Raw genomic sequence first — 20,732 nt, 5'->3', positions numbered from 1 at the left:
CGATCTAAGAAACAAGACTTTGCTACCCTGCATTACACAAATCTTTCTTCAGGCTCTAATAATAATGAGCAAACACTGCTAAGAATAGGACATGCAATGAAACAAAAGTCTGGCAGTATACTCTTTCTGAAATGACTTTTAAGTAATAATTAAAAAAAACAAACAAAAACCAACACATACCTTTTCTTTTAGGTGGCCTCATTTGTGCTTCAACATGTTAGCACCATCCCTGAGACAACAAAGGGGTGGCAGAGCTATTGTCCAGAGAAGGCTAAGGCAGGTCAGGACACTGCTTTTTCCTCCAAAGAGCTGAGCACATTGCTTCTGCTGCCACACAGAAGAGGCCCACGTACATTACTTCCAATTTAGCAGCACAGTGCATGTTTGAGGTTTGTACAGATTCAAACTACTGCTCATCATGTAAATACTAAAAGTAAAACCGAAGTTTTGATTCAGCAGCATGAGATGATAAATACTTATGCAAAACCGTGAATGTAAGAGCACAATCAACTGAGGGTTCCCTTCTATAACGTGTATGCATATCTCATCATAGTCTGTTTTCATGAGGAATTTAAGCAGATGTAACTAAATAATAAGAGACTAGAGCTTCACCCCTTCTAAAGTACCATTTCTTAGCAAAATGGCGATGATCAGTATGAGGTCTTCCTTGCCCTGAGGCTCCTCTTTGGACCCACATTCTTCTTAGGCAGTGGTCTGAAGTGCTCACCCTGGCAACAAAATGGGAAAAACAAAACAAAACACAATAAAAATCCCGTAGAAATAACATCCATTCCTCTCAGGTATATTGAGAGGAATACTCAAGGAAATTTATTTATAAACACAACATACAAGACTAAAAATAGAGCATGCAGCTTTTTCTCTCCTCTAGAGGAAAAACCAGATAGAGGGAGAACAACCAATATCAAGTTGTCTCTATCCTGTGAACTGGAAGGATATGTATAAACAGAAAATACGTAAAACAGGAATAATTTGATGATTTTTCTTTGTTATATATAAACAAAATACTTGTATAAAATCAGTCCACCAGTGTCAAGTTTTTGGCTTTCTGACTGAACTCCAACTGGTAACTCACCAAATGCAGTCTTGATGAACCCAGTGTCTTTGTTTGAGATTCTAGCAATTTGTAGTAAAGACAAAGCAGTACAGATATAAAATTACTATGTAGAAACAAAGAGTTGTGTATTAAGAAATATTCACATGGCTTCAAACAGAAACAAATACATTTAAAGATGCAGTCTTAGAGAATTAGGTACAATGTCTGGATAAGGTTGAAGTCCTAGCTGTTTGTTATCTTTCAACTTCTGTACTATTATTCTGGCAAATTCCTCTCCTTGGCTATCTGAGGTATCAAGTAGTTGTCGGACTTTTGATGTCCTTGTAGGTTTGGTGCTTATAAGTTCATAGTCTTCTTTCATGAGTAAAAATCTTGATAGAAGAGCATCCAGTGACTGATTCAAACATGCTTCTGTCATCTGATCAATAATTTCTTCTCTCTTACTTTGGATCCACTGATGAGCTACATTCTGTTGTATGGTTTCCAAAACAAAATCTAAAATCAGGAAGAATTTAAAAAAATGAAGAAAAAGATCAATTAATATGATAACCGTCTGATGATAAACAGTCATAAGACAAAGAATGATTTGATACAGAGCTGTTTAAGTCAGGCAGTCACTTGACTACTATGTTGCATTTGATATCAGGACATTGTAAATAATTGTAAAATTTGTTGGTTAGAATATTTTTTTCATCTGAATCACAGTACAGTTTAAATTGGAAGGCAATGTCAGGAGGGCATCTCATCTCGTGTCCTGCTCAAAGCTGGGCCAACTTCAAAGATAAGTCGGGTGGCTCAAGGCCTTTTCTGGATGAATTTTGAGCACCTCCAATAATGGAGCTTCTACAGACTCCGTAGTCAACCTGTTCTAGTGTATGACCCAATTTGGTAATAAAAGAAAGAGGTGCTAACTTCACTTCCCACTCAGATTTTTATTTAAGTCTAGTGAAAATGTCTCTGTAGTTTCCTGCATAAATTCCTTAAACTGATGATTTAAACAGTGAAGAGATGCAGATCTTTCCATTCCTGGGAGTCCTCCACCACAGTAAATTCACAATTCTGTATAGATGGCTGAAGAATTACAGAAATAATTTATGGCATGCTTTCATTTCATTTTAAAGATAAAAACAGTTCCACTTTCTCTTTCATACACATTCATATTCAATACGTGACACCTGGAATTAAATCAGCGTTTGCTATACCTGAGGAAATTGGTGATGTCTGCAGCATACATGATGAAGAATTTGAGGCAACTGAAATATTCTTGTCAGATGAAGGAAGGTAACTGTATGGATGCACAAAAGGTTTGGCGCTTTGAGTTACGGAGAGATTTTCATCTGCACTCTGACAGCTGAGAGAGTTCAGACCACCAGAATCTCCATCTTAAAGTCAAAAAAAAAAAAAAAAAAAGAGCTGTAATACATCTATGTTCATTATGTTCATAAAATAGAGTTAATATTTAGAACAAGTTCATAAAACAAATCATTAACATCCTAAATTCACTTCAAATACAGCACACTATTCATTCCGCTCATGTTCTGGGCACATTTCTCTCCTTTGTCTTTAACCAGGGCTTGATTGTGGTTTTGAGGGTCTTGAAAGAGCATTGACACAATAAATCCAGTAACTGTGAACTGTTGGAGCTCTGCTGAACAGAAATTTGATGTGCAGACTGAAAGAACAAAATAATTATTTGAAGCATTTGGGGAGGTAGCTGCCAGTCAGTGTGAAAGCTAATTTATTTTGATGAATTTAATAAAGATTAAAGAAAAGATTAAAAAAAGATTCAGGTGAAGGAAAGAAATACAAAGATCAATGGTGACATTCAGTGGGACGCGAATAGAAGCTTTTGGTAGTTTTCTGAAGCAGCACACGCTTTCAAGAAAGCTCTGTGTTAACTTTTTGAGGAAAGTTAAGGGAGGATATTTATTAGGTAGTTTCTATTTTAAGATTTTTATAGGAGAAAAAAAGATGCAGAGGGGCAGGAGAAGAGATGAAAAATAGTTGATAAGAAACAAATTGCAGGGCGTATACCTAACTCTCCATACAGTTTTCATTAAAGATTTTCAAAGTGTCACTTGACAAGGAGCTCTAGAGATGTTAACTAAGAACAAGAAATATAGATATAAAAATCCAGATGAGCGTCTGTCATGGTTTGATGGTTTCTCCTTGATATTCCATGTCATGCAGTATACTGGGAATTAAAGAGTTAATGCTGCAGTTCTGTGGATTGCTGGTATTTCTGGTCTTTTGGTCTCAGAAGAGAAGAATGAACTACAAATCCCAGAAGACTATTTTTCTGTTTCTGTTCTCCGTTCCAAGAGAAAAATAAAACTGGGAATCAAAAGACTTCCCTCTTCGCTCCGTGGCCATTTCGCCTACAGCATTAGAGTAAGGACTTTGGTTTTGGAAACTGTCTCCTTCTCATTTTATTTACTAGCTTCAAATCCAATCATATTGTATTACATTGTGTCGTCTTCCATTCCACTACCATATTTAGTAAATTAAGTTTTTTTTCCTTGGCTTGTTGCCACCGTTTTCCTTCATCCAGGTCGATCTCCCTACCTTTTCCCTTCCTGGGGTGTGGGTCCATGGGTCCCTCCACCCCTTGTCATGGATGCTAGGCCAAACCATGATAGCATCTACAGATGCAATAAGAAGATGTAGCTCCACACACAACTTGGGATTTACAGCTACCTGATAGATGGGGAATTCTGAAAGTGTAAGACTACATCAGAATGCTGACCTGTGGAAGCATATGGCTGTAAGGACAAAGAACAGGAATAGGAAAATATAAACGAAAAATGTATTATGATTGTTTAAATGAACTAGAACTCACAATTCCAAATGGACTAGAACTCACAGTAACTAGTATTTTATTGCATGAAAGGCAGAAAAAAAATAAGTGGGGCAGAGCTATGTATTGTAATGCAGCAGATATTATCTCCTGCATGAATGAGAGAGGAAAAGGAGAGAACTGTTATCAGCAAAAAAGCTTTAGAAAAGGATTTCAAAAAGCTCTGCTGGGACAGACTGTTATAGATCTGTAGGCACAAACAGATATATTTGACATGGAAATTACAGAAGTGGAAATTTGGTAGCATAAATACCAGATCTAGACTTCATATGAGGCCTAGTGATTTTGAGTTGAGACGAGGAATAAGAATGAGTAGATTATTCTGCATTTTGTAAGAAAAGAAAAGAAAAATCTAAGATATATTAAGTACAGTTCTTATTTCAAACAGAAAACAATTGTTACACTTTTCTTTTTTTTTTTTTAATATTAGGTATAGAGTTCTGCTAGCCTTAGTTCAGTAATTTAATATAGAAGAAGCACAGCAAGGACTAGTAGGATACTAAGATAATAAAGAAGCTTACTTTATAATACACACTTCAACAGAGTTCATTCAGTTTATGTAGCAAAACAAAGTGTCTTAAGGGGTTACTCTCTCTATGAGCCATGGAAAAAAGGGAAGAGAGCTACTTAAGCCTAAAGCAACAACCAAGAGCAAGGGCATATAAGCTGGCTAAAAAACACAGAGGCTGCAAGTTGGAAGACTTCCTAACTCTGAAGGAGCAAGTTTCTGCAAAGTCTCCTAAAGTAGTACTAGAAGAAAAAAAAAAAACAAAACGAAACCTACAGTCATTAACTTCTGACTTAATGCCTTGCCAAACTCATTTCTTGCCAGTAGCTACCTGCAAGCAGATTTTCACCTGAAACAATTGTATCTAATTTTGGCAAAGAAAGAAGACTCTTGCTTTCCATTGTAAAACTATCTGATGAAGATATTGACAAAGTAATAATATACACTTTGTACTTGATTGTTTTATAAACCTGTTTTTATGAAATGAATGCCTGCGATTGTGAAAGAACTAACTTGACAGCCCAGGAGGCATACTTAGACACTTAGTTATGCTAGGCATAACTGATATACAGATAGGTCTCCAAATTCTAAGAGTGACTAAGAAGTATATGGAAAAATAATTTCCTTTGAAGAACCTACCAGCACATAAGTAAGTCATAGAAAGTGGCAGTATTTGTTTATACAGATGTGTGACTTGAAGGAATAATACAATTCTATAATATGGAATTGTTTCATGGAAGTGGAATTGTTGTATGGAAAGGGACTTCAAATATCTAGTTCAACTGCTTGACCTCTTCAGAGCTAACAAAAGTTAAAGCCTATTACTGGGGATATTGTCCAAATGCCTCTTGAACACAGTCAGGAATGGGGCATCAAGTGCATCTCTAGAAAGCCTGCTGCAGCGTTTGATCACCCTCATGGTAAAGACGTTATTCTTAATGCCCAATTTGAACCTCCCTTGGCACATCTCTGCACTGCTTCCATGTGTCCTGTGATCAGTGACCAGGGAGCGCAGCCCACCTGACACCTGTCTCTGTGCTTCCCCTCCTCAGGGAGCTGCAGAGAGCAACGAGGTCACCTCTCAGCCTCCTCTTCTCACTGACTGGACAATGCAAACATCCTCAGCCTTCCATCACAGGACACGTTGCCACTGTAGTAATTTCATTATTTCTAATTGCTGTTAAAAAATTGACAGGAAGGTTTTGTAGATGCAGGCTTTACAGTATCTTTATGCATGTACAATAAGTCTAAGCAGTGACTCTAAAAAGGATCACTGACTGATCAATCAGTTTAACTGCACCACCACATCCTATTCAAGTGATCTCCACAGAGAGATATGGCAATTTTTAACACAAACCAGCAGCAAAAATGGTTGATGGCTATTGTTATGGTAAAGCATTGGAATGGACTGTCCAGGGAAGTGGGAAAGTCCCTATTCCTGCAGGTATTTGAGAGACTTGGCAATGTGGCACTAAAGGACACGGGACTTGGTTAGAATATCTCCAGTTTTGCAGCATACCAGCACACTTTTTGATGCTCTGCTTTACAGCAGTAAAGCCAATTGTCTTTTCTGCTTTCTCACCAGCGGTCCCTGCAAAGCCAAAGGATTCTTTTGAAACAAAAATTTACATTCTTTCAACATTTAAATAAAGTCTTAAGTTCACAATGCATTGCTATTACATTTTTATGGCTTCTGATGACAGTAAAACCTCAAAATTAAATTTTGTCTGGGAATTCTGCCAACTCTTATTCATAGGAGGTGACAGCTACAAAAGATATGTACATATACTTTTGCAAGCCAATCTCTATTTATTGAAACCTTTTTATTTGTTGAATGAGAAATGATCTAGAGGTTGGCCTGGATTAAAAACTTTCCGTTTACTCAGCTGTAAAAGCACCTCAAGATGTTTAGCCTTTTTATTTTTAGAAGTACTTCACAAATGCTTAACTGAACTATCAAGATAATAAGACAAGAAAACGGTACTGCTGCACTCATGACCCTTCAGTAGGAAAACCAATGTTATGAGGATTCCTCAAGTGACAGGAACAGAAAATAAGAGCTAAAATACATTAGTTTTTCAGAGTACTAAGTTGACAGTAATAAAACACATCTATTTTCTGACACAAACAGGTATCTACTAATCAATAGGACAAGAGGGAATGGTTTTAAACTAAGACAAGGAAGATTTAGGTTAGATAATAGAAGGAAGTTTTTCACACAGAGGGTGGTGACACACTGGAACAGGTTGCCCAAGGGGGTTGTGGATGCCCCATCCCTGGAGGCATTCAAGGCCAGCCTGGATATGGCTCTGGGCAGCCTGGTCTGGTGGTTGGCAACCCTGCACTCAGCAGGGGGGCTGAACCTAGATGATCATTGTGGTCCTTTTCAACCCAGGCCATTTTATGATTCTACTGTGGAAATGCAATGGCACAATGGCAGCTGCAATGGCAAATTAAATTTATATGAAGTCGTAAGTATTACCTGATGAGAGGATATTACACTGGGGAAGAGATTTGAGTCGTGATATATCTGGAGAGACGCTCCGAAGAGGAAGTGCATCACAGTGTATTGAAGCGGATGTTTCCTGAAATTTTTTCCAATTAATATTAATACATTTTATTTATTTAATATGCATTTATTTAATAAAAGTTGCAATGACTTACAGCACACTTTCCCATCACTTTCTTTTACCTATGCTCCAAATACACAATCAACAACACAATTAGAATACTTTTTCAGGTGGATATTATACAAATATCTCCTTGAAGCTGTACTCAAAAAACGTTATCCAAAGCTGACAGTAATTCTGTATATGAGTTTAACCATTGGTAAGAATCAAAAGAAGCAGCATAAAGAATTGAAGTTTAAAAACAAATCTATATGATCCTATATAAGCAAGTGACACAGAGGCGTAAGGGAGCCAGTTCCAATCTAACTTGCAGATACCGTGTGCTGGACTCCTTAAGGGGATGGCTTTCCCACACTTAGAAGATATACTGAACATGACCTTATTTCTGCTTAACCAGCCTGATATGGCTTATGCACATACTGCATTCCATCTCGATCAGTGCATTTAGACCTTTATTGTACAGGAAACTAAAACTGCAGAACCACCCACTCTTACAAAGACCATCCCCTTTTAAAGTTCTCAAGATTTTAATGATGCTGACATACAAGGGAAGGACCACATTCAAGATGCAAAATTTACCTCTTGGGGATTCAGTGGTATATTTAGAGGTGTTTTCTCCACAATTGCTTTTTTTCCACTCTTGTGGATACACGGCGATTCATACTGTGACTGAAAGAGACATATGACATTATATTACATTTTTGCTTTGTTTAAGCCTGCTACAAGACTAGAGGAATGTCAAATATAAAGTTTCTCTTAGCAAGAAAAAGCAAAGATGCCAATTTATTTTACTCACTCATGACCCTAACAAAAACGACTTACCTTTGATCTCTTTAAGAGAATTACTGCTTCCAGGATAGCTATTTCATCAAACGTTCTCAGGACTGGTTCGAGGTCTATTAAACATTCTAAACAAAGAAAGATGATTTGCTAAATGGTGTGAAGTGGAAATCAAGTTTTCACATTGCTAAAGCTACTTTCTTATATTTGCAAAACAAATTTATTATATTTATCATATGAAACTACTTATGTTGCTGAACAGAAGTTTTTGCTTTCACCTGTTACAACAGTCTCACATCACCAAAACAAACCCTGTTCTGATCTGGCTTCCTCAGCAGCCTGGTTGTAAGAAATGTAGGACTGTGTCAGACTCCAAGTCTTGCATTCCTGGAATGGACAGATTAACGGATTTGCTATATTTCAGGACAGACTCAACAAGTTTAATATGCTAAACGGGATCTAAAAACACAAGACTTCAGGATGGGTAGCTTTACTCCCACTCCAACAGAAGTGCAAAGAATTATTGGAGGAAAATAAACACACAAGACTCCACTGCAATACCCAGAAGAGCTGCCATGGAGATCTGTCACCAGGGTAAACGGTGATAGTCAAAGCACTGAATTCATTGGATATGGATAAGTAAAGTGATAGCATCTGCAAGCTCAGCAGAGGCAGAAGCTAACATCATCTGCTTGCATAGGAAGCCACGTGACAGTTGAATAATCAAGAGACAGTCTATGTGATGTTCCCTTGTTTCCCAATGCTAAAAGATTTGGGAAACAAAACATTTCCAATTGAGGTGGATATTATACAAATGTCTCCTTGAAGCTGTGCTTAAACCTCAGGAAAAGAAAACAACATGTAACAACTTCTACTGTGCTTTCTATGAACTCCACTGATTGATTCAGCAAAATCCATCTACTGTACTAGGAACCTGTGACACTGCATCCTTATTAATGTATTTTTATTGTTTTTACTGCAGTTTTTATTGTTTCACTGTAGGTCTCCCAGATCAGCTCTTGTTTAACTGGCACTTTCAAGACATACGTTCAATAGTGGGATTCTCGTTCTCTTGTATCAGCTCACAACATAGAACCTGGGACTCCATTTTTCACAGTGAAGTACTAGGTACTATTTTTACTGATTTTAATTAAAAACTGCAGGTACATGCTCCAAGACTGCAGAATCAACAGAATTACAGAGCTATGCAGAAACAGGGGAATAAGCAGTCTTTGTCCCTTCTTTGTAAGGGGAACAGACAGGTTAACAAAACATTTCTATTTTAAGCATGTTTAAAAAGGAAGGGGGGGGGGGGGGGGGAAAGCTGGCTGTTACTTTCTTTTTCCCTGCACTGTGGTGCAAAATTTCCCAATCAGTGAACTTCCCTTAATCTTGAAAAAGATTTCTAACTTCCTCATTCTTTTTATGATAGTAAAGGAAAAGCAGTGCATGTTTTCTTTTCAAAGACCACATTAATTCAGGTACTGCACAGAGCCAAAGACAGTTCATACTGTATGTCTATCCCAGGTAATTACTCCTTCTGTGTGACGACAGACTTGGGCTGCTATTTTATTTTGGGTAACTGACATACAAAAGCAAGAATACTGAAGGAAGTACTGCGACATGTCTATTTTTATTTTTATTTTTTTTAAATATTGTAAATAGATTTATTTACTCAAAGGAAAAAAAGTTAAACAGTCCATGATTTAAAACCATATAAACCAGACTCATACCAAAATAAATGAACATTTCAGAAAATATTTTTAATGCAAAGTTAAAAATGCTTCAAAGAGGACACGTAATTCATTTTGGACTGCAAATTTTGAACATAAAGATGATAAACCTGTTAGGTTGTGTCTGCATTTTTTCCTGCAGACCTGGTCCAAAGAGTAAAGTTACAAACACTTACTTCTCAGCTGCCTGATTAGCAATCTTCTAATAAACTCAGATTTTATAAAGGTTTTAAAAAATAACAAACTTCTGTTCAGCAAATCTCCAAGTGAGACTACTTGTAAAATTAAAAAAAAAAAGTACTTCAAGTTAGAGTCACTTCAAGGTGAAGTTACAAGAGAGACATATTTTTAAGGAGCAATATACAACTCACGGGTTTATTTCAAAAAAGAACCTAAAAGCTTAGCAGATGACTGTTGAGCAAATCCAGAATTCCCAGCTTCCTCTCAAACACTGTGGAACTCTAAGACAACTTTATTTTTTAGGTCCAGATTCTGAATTATAATTAATAATTAAGAGGTAGTAGGAGAACAGAAGCCATAATGGCAGCAGAGAAGCAAGAATCAAGAAGGTCAGTTGCAAGGCTAATAAGCCATTTTAAAGCATTGCATCAAATTAAAACAATACATTCTGTGTGAAAGAAAAGCTTTTCAAAAGCATTTAGATGTATCTGATTGAGTTTGAAGACCAGCTCTTGGGGTAGAATACTGCAAAAGTTAGAAGACTGAAATGTGAGCATTCAGATAATGAAGAATATTATTTGTATCAAGGAGAAAAGGATTAGGATAAAAGAGAAAATAAGATACTATAATTGCTGTTGATAAAGAGGATGGATGAAATACTCCTTGCGTACCAGGGAGATTTTACATATGGTACAAAGAGACATGGTTTAATGATGGGAATAGGTCATACTGACAGTTGGACAGGATGATCTTCAAGTTCTTTTCCAACCTAGACAGTCTATGATTCTATAGGTGACTACGCCAACCCTAACAAGAGCAAATTTCACAACTAATAACCAGGTGATGACTTTCAGCCTATATTTTCATGAAATTGCTGTTGCACACGAGCTAGAAGTCACAAAAATATTAAGCAACTTTTCATGTTAGGGAGAAATTGGTATGGGGAGTACATCTAGGCTCAGCGTACACAAAATATGCTAGTTAAGCATGACAAACCCAGGTTTGATTTCAAAACAGAATTTTTCTAGTTAACAACATGCCACGCTAATCTCTGCAAGCTCACTTTTCAATCTTAGGCTCTAAATTACACAATTCATTGGAAAAAGGCTGAAGGTGTTTATTTGATGTCACAGACAAGAAACTATACAAAGAAAAGATTAAAAGCTACCTGTGTGGCCTCAACAATCAAAGTTCCAGTGAAAAAGATTCATCCATGCAAACATGCAAAAATAAAGTGAAGTTACAGTAGCTCATTTGATGTGCAATGATTTGCTGCTTTGCCAGCTCTTATAAAACCCACAGTACTCACTCTGTGCATTTCACTTATTCTCTTCCAAAAATAAGTAAATAAATAAAATGTTCCCTTCAATAATAAACTTTTTTTTTTTAAGCACAATATGTTAAACAAGCCATGGTACAGTTTACAGAAAAATTAGAGATGGCACATGCAGGAGACTCCAACTAACAACTTGATTTTATGGCACACGTAGCTCCATTCATAGAGATTAGTTTATAGAAATGATGGAATCAGACAAGAATCACACACAATTTGACTGAGAAGAGATGTATTTTTTGACATTTTTACCATTTCCATTTTGCAACTACACCCTTATTCTGTATGTACTAGATGAGACAAAAATCTGGCAACTTTAAGAACTGTATTCATTTTGCAAAGTAAACTTACTTAGGAATGATGGTCTTTCATCTGGGTTTTGCGCCCATCCACTTTCTATCAATCTTATGACAAGAGCTCGATGCGGAATGTCCATTGATAAGCTGGTTTCACTTAAGTCTAGTCGATGTCCTTGTGACACACTATACATTATCTGCAAGGGGTTTATAACTTCTGTCAAAATAGACATCGTGCTTTCATTAGAAATATATGCAAAATAAATAGCTCACTATAGGAAGAATAATTAAGATTGCAGTTGTAATATTTACATTTCACCAAAATAAGGCTGTTTCTTCTTTTAAAAGAAAAGAATACAAAATACATTTTTTCTTATCAACACCATAATTTGAAAAAGAGTCTAATATGAGAAGTAACTCAATTACTTCTTAAACAGGTTTACAAATAGGATTATCATGAAGCAATCCCTAAAATGAAGTTCCCAGGTATTGAGGTGACTGGTACAACCTATACCTAAAGCTAGAAAAATAAATTACAAAAAACATGGCCTTACCTTCAAATGGGTGTTTCCTTGACATCACTTCCCATATAATAATTGCAAAACTGTTTAAAGTGTAAAAAGTATAGAAGACACTATTTTAGATTACCAACACTTATTGAAACAATATAGAATCATAGAATTGCTCAGGTTGAAAAAGACCTTCAAGTTCATCAAGTCCAACCGCAACCTAACCATACTGCCCTAACTCTAACAAGCCTCTGCTAAATCATGTCCCTGAGCACTACATTCAAATGATTTTTAAAACACATTCAGGGATGGTGACTCAACCACCTCCCTGGGGAGCCTATTCCAGTGCTTAACAACTCTTTCTGAAAAGAAGTTTTTCCTGATATCCAACCTAAACCTCCCCTGGCACAACTTGAGGCCATTTCCCCTCGTCCTGTCACCTGTCACCAGTGAGAAGAGACCAACCCTGCTCTTGCTGTTATCACCTTTCAGGTATTTGAAGAAAGCAATAAGGTCTCCCCCTCAGCCTCCTCTTCCACAGTTGCTCAAATAACGTTTGAGCTCTCCAATCTTCTTTAAATTAGCTGATCATAACTCTAACATCCTCATTATTCTATTTAGTTGTACGGGTAGCCACAACTCTACTACTTTCAGCTATGACTCAGAGCTGACTGAAGCAAATCTACCTGAACTCTTTTAAAGTGAATTATTCCTTCAGAAGATAGCTCTCTATTCAGAGACACAGACAAGAGATCTCTATAACTCCTCTAAGTCCATTACTCTTTATTTTCTCAACTCCTCTAAAAAAAAAAAAAAAGAAAAAAATTTCTTTCTTCCCAACACATTCTGCAAATTATGTTAATAGATGTATACAAATTACAAAGGTGTGTGAATTGAGCTAATGAATGGTTTCTTTCCTCCCTGCACTGTATGCATACACTCTCACTCATAGGAACTAGGTGCCATGGTCTCTTTAGACAGTTGCAGCTTAATTACTGGAGCATCACACTTGTCACAGTGTTTTCTAGAGAAACGCATAACCTACAATTCCAGCTACCAGTTGATTCTTCTTTCCCGATTCATTTTGCTTAGATTCTTATAATGTTACTGAAAACATGTTAAAATCTAATTTCAGCAACTCAGATGCAAATTCAGATTGCAAAGTCCCCTTGAGGTCAGTATAGCTTACCTGTAGATATCATGTTTCACACTTGCCCGAGTTTTCTGACTGGGATTGTAATCTTCAGGGGGCATGTAGACAATGGTCCCTCCTTCTGGCAAGGAAGTTTCGCTGCGTGACTGTGACATGGATATGACACGCCATTTTGACATGCCAAAATCTGCAATCTGGAAGGGACAGAGCAGCTGTTCTGAAAACCAGATTTATCTGTTACTCCCTGTTACAAATTCCTGAAATACACCTGAGAGAACTGGTTGTTACAGTCCTTAACCTGACACAAAGTATGCAGTGGCTTTAGAGACAGGAAACACCAGCTTCACTTCAGAAAACATTCCCAGTTCATGACTCACGTCATTCCTACAGCACTGCCCTATCCTGTTGTTCTCTTAAGGAAGGTTCATATATTCTGTGGCTGGGGAATCCGTTGTGGAATTTTGTCCCAAATCACAAAATCATAGAATGGCCTGGGTTGAAAAGGACCACAGTGATCATAGAGTTTCAACCCCCCTGCTATGTGCAGGGTTGCCAACCACTACACCAGGCTTCCCAGAGCCACATCCAGCCTGGCCTTGAATGCCTCCAGGGATGGGGCATTCACAACCTCCTTGGGCAACCTGTTCCAGTGCATCACCACCTTCTGTGTGAAAAACTTCCTCCTAATATCTAACCTAAATCTCCCCTGTCTCAGTTTAAAACCATTCCTCGTCCTATCACTATCCACCCACGTAAGGAGTCATTTTCACCATTTTCTTTCGTGGAAAACAAGCAACAAAGTCACTGAGTATTTCTAGATCACTGATTGTGTAAAAAGCACAAAGTTAATGAAGATCATAGTAGCACCATGCAACTTAGCCTGTACATATCCAGGGACAATTGCATTTACAGCTCACTCAGTACATCTGGTACAGTCAGAAACAGTCTATGAATTGCGTTACTTTTATACACATGCAGTACTTTTCCAGCTTAGCATGTGTGATAACCTTCACTCAATTTCCTGCCAGCTGTTCTAAATTAGAGAACCATAGAATAAAATCAAAGAATGGCTTGGGTTGGAAAGGACATCAGTGACCATCAAGCTCCAAGCCCCCTGCCGCAGGCAGGGCCTCCAACCTCCACATTTAATACTAGACCAATCATGCTTCAACCAAACTGCTCTAAGCAAAGCAACTGTTTATATGTGGCCAGGCAGAGCACCAGAACACATCAGTGTCGCTAGGGGTTAAAAAAACTGGATTTTGTGCATTGCTTGGGCCAGTTCCTAGTCAGGTTTATCAGGAAGCTTGAGAGATGGTGATACTGGCACAGCTGAGTGGGAGGAGGTATGAGCTGCTGAGGGAGCGAGCGAAAGGAAAGCTGTGTAAAAGTTGCCCTGCTGCCAAGGAAAACCTCTGCAATGAAGAAAGAAGAGATCAGCACTGCATCTTTGATATTTGCTCAAAGGACTAGAAGGACAGAAAGATTAATCTCACAGTAACCACTGAAGCAGAAGCCACTCAAGTACAAATTAAGATATCTCTTATTTCTCACTTACTTTGAATAGTACATTCTACCAATTTTAAAAACAGAGAAAGTTTCAATTCTTTTAAAAAAAGACACTCCTACAATTTTTCCTAAACCTAAATCTACTCTCCTTAAGTTTGAAAGCAACTTTTATATGAACTTCTATACCGCAAGCAGTTCATATTATGGAATTCTGGTCTTTTTAGATGGATCAGATCCACACTTCAGCAAAACAGTGTTTAAAAAAAAAATTATCTAAGTTCTGTCTGCAAGGATACAAGTAAAACATCTGGCATACAACTATAACCCCTCTCCATAGCCACAACGTCACTCTTCTTCTACTATAATTAAACACTTTGGCTCATTCTGGGTGCTCAAGAACATAAGTACTAAATAACTCTACCTTGACATGAAACTCATCATCCAACAAAATATTCTGGGTTTTCAAGTCATGATGCAGCAATGGAGGATTCATGTTGTGCAAATAGTTCACTCCCAAAGCAATTTCATAAAGAATGCGGTATCTCAGGCACCAGGCAATGTCAGGATACATATCTTTCTGCCAAAATAAAACCACAAAACCAGACTATATTCCTCTGCTTTGACATGGAAGATAGCACAAAGGCTTTCATTATGAGAAGAAAGTAAGTTGGACAAGCAGTAATCTTTTAAAACTTACACTGCATTAACTGCACGTTGATATTGGTTGGCTGTTAAAACACATACGTAAGCATAACAATGTGATGTTACATTTCCATTCCCTAGCATTCATTCAGTAGTTGATGTGTGCTATTTATCATGTATTAACAGGACACTTAACATATCATTCATAATTACTCATAAGGAAACACGAATTACAGATTAACTCTTATATGAAACCTGTAACCTACAGATATTGCACAAAGAAAGGCAAGAATCATTTCTTCAGCTGATACAAGGAGAAGGAGGGAGAAACTGATGAAACTAAACACAAAACACTACCTTCAGAAATATAAATACAACAACAAAAAGGCAGGAAAACTAACATCTTAAGAGTTATGTTGACACCAATGCATTTATGAAAAACACATAGCTGAATTCTCTAAGGCATAGACAGGTACTGATTAAGGACACAGAAGAGGCTGCAGTGCTGTTGAGATAGCTGCAGAAGCTTTACAGCAGTAACAGTGAATGCTTGGACCAACGGAGTGGGAGCAGCTGAGAGCTCAGCACAGGTCAATTTAATGTTGACAGTAACACTTTGTTGAAATACTCCTATCTGTTAATATTAACAATATTTGATTTCTATAAATCCTCTTTAGTATTTTTTTAAAGCTTAAATTCAAGAAACAGTCATCTTTTCATGATATTTACACTGCCAATAGTTCTGAAATCCAAATTAAGGTGAGTATTTCAGTTTCCAATTAGAAAACAAAGTGATTTTATACAGTAATTCATCCTTTAGCTTGCTATATAGACCACGGCATTAAAGGAAAAAGCGCGATAAAACTAACATCTACTAAGTCTGCCTACCTTTTTGTGATACAGGAGGTCTACTTGAGCAACAAAAACTACTAGTAAGAATGACTGTCCTTAAATTTGTAACATTAATAATACACTTACTATAGTACTTCCCTTAAGCATGGAAATCACAGTATTTGAAACAACCACAGGCTGTACTTAAAGACTGTGAGAACACTTACCCCGTGTAATAGCTGGTTCAGGGATCCATTTGCCATGTACTCCGTTACAATCCCCAGAAAGTCAGGCTCATTGCAAATTCCCAAAATTGGCAGAATGTAACTGAACCTAGCTTTGTGCAATATCTCTGCTTCTTTTAGAAGGTGGTTTCTATCACTTAAAAATAAAACCAACAAGTAAGGTTACCTTACTTACAATAGTAGGAAACTAAGCAAATTTAAGACTCGCTATATTCTCTTCAAAAAACAACATCCATATGCAGCACCACCTTTCAGTATTTGTTTCCTACTATGCCTTCTTTGGTAACAAGATGCTGTAAGACAGCACAAAATCTGCACATGCAAATACCAGACAGCTTCTCTAGTTTTGTTGTAGCACACAAGCATCTCTGTTTCCATAACACATTTCATCCATGTTTCCAGCAAACAAGGATACAGTCCAGCTTCCCCATTCTGTGTAACTGTAACACTTATCTTACTGCCCACCTTCAAATACGGAGTGTTTACTGTGGCCTACTATTGATCTTAATGCTTACCTTACAATTTCTAGCTGTTTTAGAACACTATGACACTGCTGTGTGCTAAAATAATACTTTAAAGGGACACACCTTCAGTTTCTGAATGACCAATCATGTTATGTTTTCATCTTAATTGTTCCTTCAGCTGTGCCCCTGCTTGAGTTGCCCACTGGAAAAAAACACTTGATGGCACAGGGAACAGAGATCGCTCTCACAATGCCTGGACACCTAAATTTGGTGGTCTGAATGTTCTGACAGTCAAATCTATTTACAAGTGTGAATTTGATGCACCTTTACCAATTCAGACCTTGCAGCTTATGGATATGAGCAGCTCAAGTTGTATTTAAAAATGAGTGTGTTTTTATCTCTAAAAGTGGTAAGGGGATGCTCTATATCTCAAACATTCTGCAGAGAGGATGCTTGGACCAAAAAGAAAAAAAGAAAAAGAGGTAGTACAGAGGTGTGTTAAACTAAGGTCGACTGTCGATCCTTGTTTACATGATGGGAAAAAAAACAACATCTATTATGAGAAAGTCCAGGAAGTGATCCAAGTAAAAAGGCCCGCGTCAGGAAAAACATAGGACAACAGGCTCTGCTCCCTTCCTCTCTCCCTCTCTAGCACAAACTTGGTTTGAGAAAGTCAGGGGTTTTCCCAGATCATGAGGCACATCTGCATGGGATTCTGCTGTAACCAGGAATCAGGTTGCAACACCTAGAGGTTTATCCCTGTGCATGGAATTCACTACACCTGCCTGCTCCTCACCGAGGGCACTGCGTAACGCCCACACGAGCACAGCCCACAGCAGCTGGCCTTGCTGCAAGTACTGACTGAAATTAAAGAAACGTCAATAAATTTAACAACAGAGAACATAATACTTCTGCTTAAAAGCACGGCTGAGATTCTGGCAAGATGTCAGAGATAAGGCCCTGTGTACACACGGCTGTTCTAAGCTACCAAACCCCTCATAGCAACTGGGTCACAAGACCTGAAGTCTTCTGAGCTCATTCACAATCTTTCCGGGGAAACAGAAACACTTGGATCTCAACTGAGCAACAGCTTATAAGTTTTTACTCACACCCATGTCGTACTGCTGAGTGTGGGCACACTCACGGTGCACAATGTCTGAGTGAAGCTATTTCTCCTAACTGCCTAAAACTAGATCAAAGAAACATAAGGCACTAAAGATGAAAGACATCTGCACGGGAAACAAGAAGCAACACCCTAAGGAGAGGCAAACTAGCACCAATATGGGGAAAAAAATGCCATTACAGAGGGTGAAGGGGGCAGATGAAGTGAAAAAATGCTCCCTGCTGCACCCCCCTATGGAGTGACAGCTCTTGCAGGAAACACGGGTCACCTACCTCCAGGAAAATGGGGATTATAATTGCTACAAATTAAAGAACTATTGAAATATAGTTGTACACAGAGGTCTCTATGCAGCTACTACTTTAAATTAGCTTCTCTTAGCACTGTGAGACAAAGAAGATACCACCAGCCACACTTTGTCTGGGAGAAGCTTCTCCCAGCGTTTTTTGCTGTCTCTCACTCCGAGCAACAGAGACGCTGACAGAAGCTGAGCTGGCAGCTCTCACACCGCCCTTCCCAACAGCCGACACAGAGGAAGCACCGGAGCTGCTCAGCACTCCCCCACCCCGGCTGAAGTGCCCCACGGAAAGACGCGCCAACCCCGCGGCCACAAGACACCCCGTGCCCGCTTCGCTACCTGTCTAGCAGCGGGCCCTGCAGGCACTTGAGGGCTACCGGGACCCTCCAGTCGGCGTGGCGGGCGGCGGACACCGTGCCATAGGCGCCGCGGCTGAGGAAGCGCAGGTCCGGCAGCTTGCTGGAGGGGATGGCGGGCAGCGCGCTGCTGATGGCGCCCGCCCGGTCGCCTCCCGCCCCGCCGCTCATCCTCGCACTGCGCCGCGGGGAGGGGGTCTGGGTCTTCAGCCAGCTTCGCGCTGCCCCGCTCTCCTGGGGCGGCGGCGCCGCGTCTGTGCCGGGTGCAGCGCACTCGCAGCGCGTCCCCCACTTCGGCCCGCCTCCTCCCGGCCTCTTTCAGCCGCCGGCTTCAGGGAGGAGCGGCTTCCCGTCCCCGAGAGCAGCGGGGCTTCCCGGGCAGGACGAGGCGGAGCCCCCGCGGTCAGGGAGTAGGGAGGAGGTGCCGGGAGCGCGGTGGTGAGGCAATGGCGCTCCGTACGAAGCGGGTTGGGACCGCAGTGCCCCATAGGCGATGTGAAGACCTGGGCCCGGCTGCATTTGCTCATTTCAGGAGCCCGTTCGTTTTCAGCTGCAATGAGAGGGTGTCAGCTCTTCTTCCGAGGACAGGTGTTCTGTGGCCCCTCCGTGACCGTCCCGTGAAGATTCTTCACAGCATTTCAAAAAGGCAGTTTGGAAACTTCCAGAAAGTGATCGTCACCCTCGCTCGTGGATGGAGCTGTTTCGCAAGGCCTGTTGGCCCTGCAAACATCCTTCATTAAAAGTGATTTAATTTCAAGTTAGAAGCTCCCAGCTTCCCACAAGGGAGGGGCAGCTCCACAGCCATCCCACCAAACAGGAGACGCCTCACCTTTCCTTATGCGTGGATGTGGCTGAGTCTGTTCTCAGTTCTGTTCTGAGTCTGTTCTGGCTCTCTTCATCTCTCTTTCCTCCCAGTAGTGGACAGGGATCAGATAGCAAGGAGATAACAAGGGAAAGAAACCAGGCGTTGACACTGTGGTTGTGTGTGATGCATTGTGGCATGCGACTGAAGGCACAACAGTTGTTTCTCACTTCTGTGTCTAGGTCTGGAGCATTTACTTAAGAAACCTTTGCTGTATTTTTTCCAGTTTTCTTAACGTCGTGAAGGATTCACACCCTCTAAATGCTGCAGCGTTACTGACGTACTGATAGACAGCCTGATGTACTCTGTCTTCAGCTCTTACTTGATCCTTATTCTTCAGACACACCGGATGGTTTCCTAGGAGCACGATTTCATGGCTGTTTTTGCAGTATTCAGGTTTTAGGCATTGATTTACTTACACACCTCTCTGTTTTTATCACGCCAGTAGCGCAATTTCATAGAATCACAGAACGCCTTGAGTTGGAAGAGACCTTAAAGACCATTTAGTTCCAACCTCCTGGTTGTCACCCACCAAATCAGGCTGCCCAGAGCCCTCTCCAGCCTGGCCTTGCACGCCTTCAGGGATGGGGCATCTACAGCTTCTCTGGGCAGCCTGTTCTGGGGGCTCACCACCCTCTCAGTGAAAAATTTCATCCTAACATCTAACCTAAATTTCCCCTCTTTTAGTTTAAAGCCATTTCCTCTTGTTCTATCACTGTCGGACAGTGTAAAAAGTTGGTCCCCTCTTGCTTATAAGCACAACTCCTTTGTCATGCTGTTGGAATTTTGATGTATAACTTTTTGTTGGCCAAAGAAAATACACAGTGAACATACACTGTGAACATATGCTATAAAAACACTTTGTAAATACAGACTTGAGGTGTTTTCCATTAAGAGGTTATGAATATTGCTATACTAAAAGTTTTAAGACCTTGTATAAAAACAGGATGAGTAGAGGCAGTTGCTGCTTTCTACAGATCTTCAGGAATTTTGTCAGAGGTCAGGCGAACTTACCTTTAAGGGGGTAGTGGGAAGAGAAGTGCTCCCTTTGACTCCTGACAGTAGCACTGTGGTAAGATGTTTATGTTTTGTTGGCACACCAAAGCAGAAGTTCAAAAAAGATAAACTGGGGACTTGAAGTTCCCAATGGGAGGGGCTGCTGAGGGAAAAATCAGGGTAAAATATTGCTGCTTTGGGAAACCCCCCTTTTTGCCTTTATTAAATGTAAAGGCATTATGTCAGATAATATCAGATAACTGACTTAAGATTTCATCATTACAGTGATGTGGCATAAGCTGCAGCTAGAATACAAGGTAATTCCAGTATAAATAAAGTTGTGTGTGTGGTGTTG

The 20,732-nt window shown here is 39.5% G+C and overlaps 1 protein-coding gene across 2 annotated transcripts; it reads right to left on the bottom strand.

The window, feature by feature from the left end:
• Window positions 1-781: 781 nt before the first annotated feature.
• On the bottom strand, window positions 782-18,809 carry RIPK2 (receptor interacting serine/threonine kinase 2). Of its 2 annotated transcripts, NM_001030943.2 has the most exons (12): window positions 18,503-18,809; window positions 16,264-16,417; window positions 14,985-15,140; window positions 13,091-13,248; window positions 11,947-11,996; window positions 11,448-11,609; window positions 7,893-7,978; window positions 7,650-7,739; window positions 6,923-7,025; window positions 5,960-6,031; window positions 2,278-2,457; window positions 782-1,570 (listed from the first exon to the last, which is right to left on the bottom strand). In NM_001030943.2, the coding sequence occupies exons 1-12, from the start codon at window positions 18,688-18,690 to the stop codon at window positions 1,245-1,247; spliced, it is 1,725 nt and encodes a 574-aa protein (NP_001026114.1). In that variant the 5' UTR covers window positions 18,691-18,809; the 3' UTR covers window positions 782-1,244. The 2 variants fall into 2 exon arrangements, with proteins under 2 accessions (NP_001026114.1, NP_001383534.1); NM_001396605.1 differs by lacking the exon at window positions 5,960-6,031.
• Between the last annotated feature and the right edge of the window lie 1,923 nt (window positions 18,810-20,732).

Source organism: Gallus gallus, chromosome 2, assembly GCF_016699485.2.
Source record: "Gallus gallus isolate bGalGal1 chromosome 2, bGalGal1.mat.broiler.GRCg7b, whole genome shotgun sequence".
Taxonomy (NCBI): domain Eukaryota; kingdom Metazoa; phylum Chordata; class Aves; order Galliformes; family Phasianidae; genus Gallus; species Gallus gallus.
The sequence above is the reverse complement of the archived record's forward strand: the minus strand, read 5'-3'. Positions and strand labels throughout refer to the sequence as shown.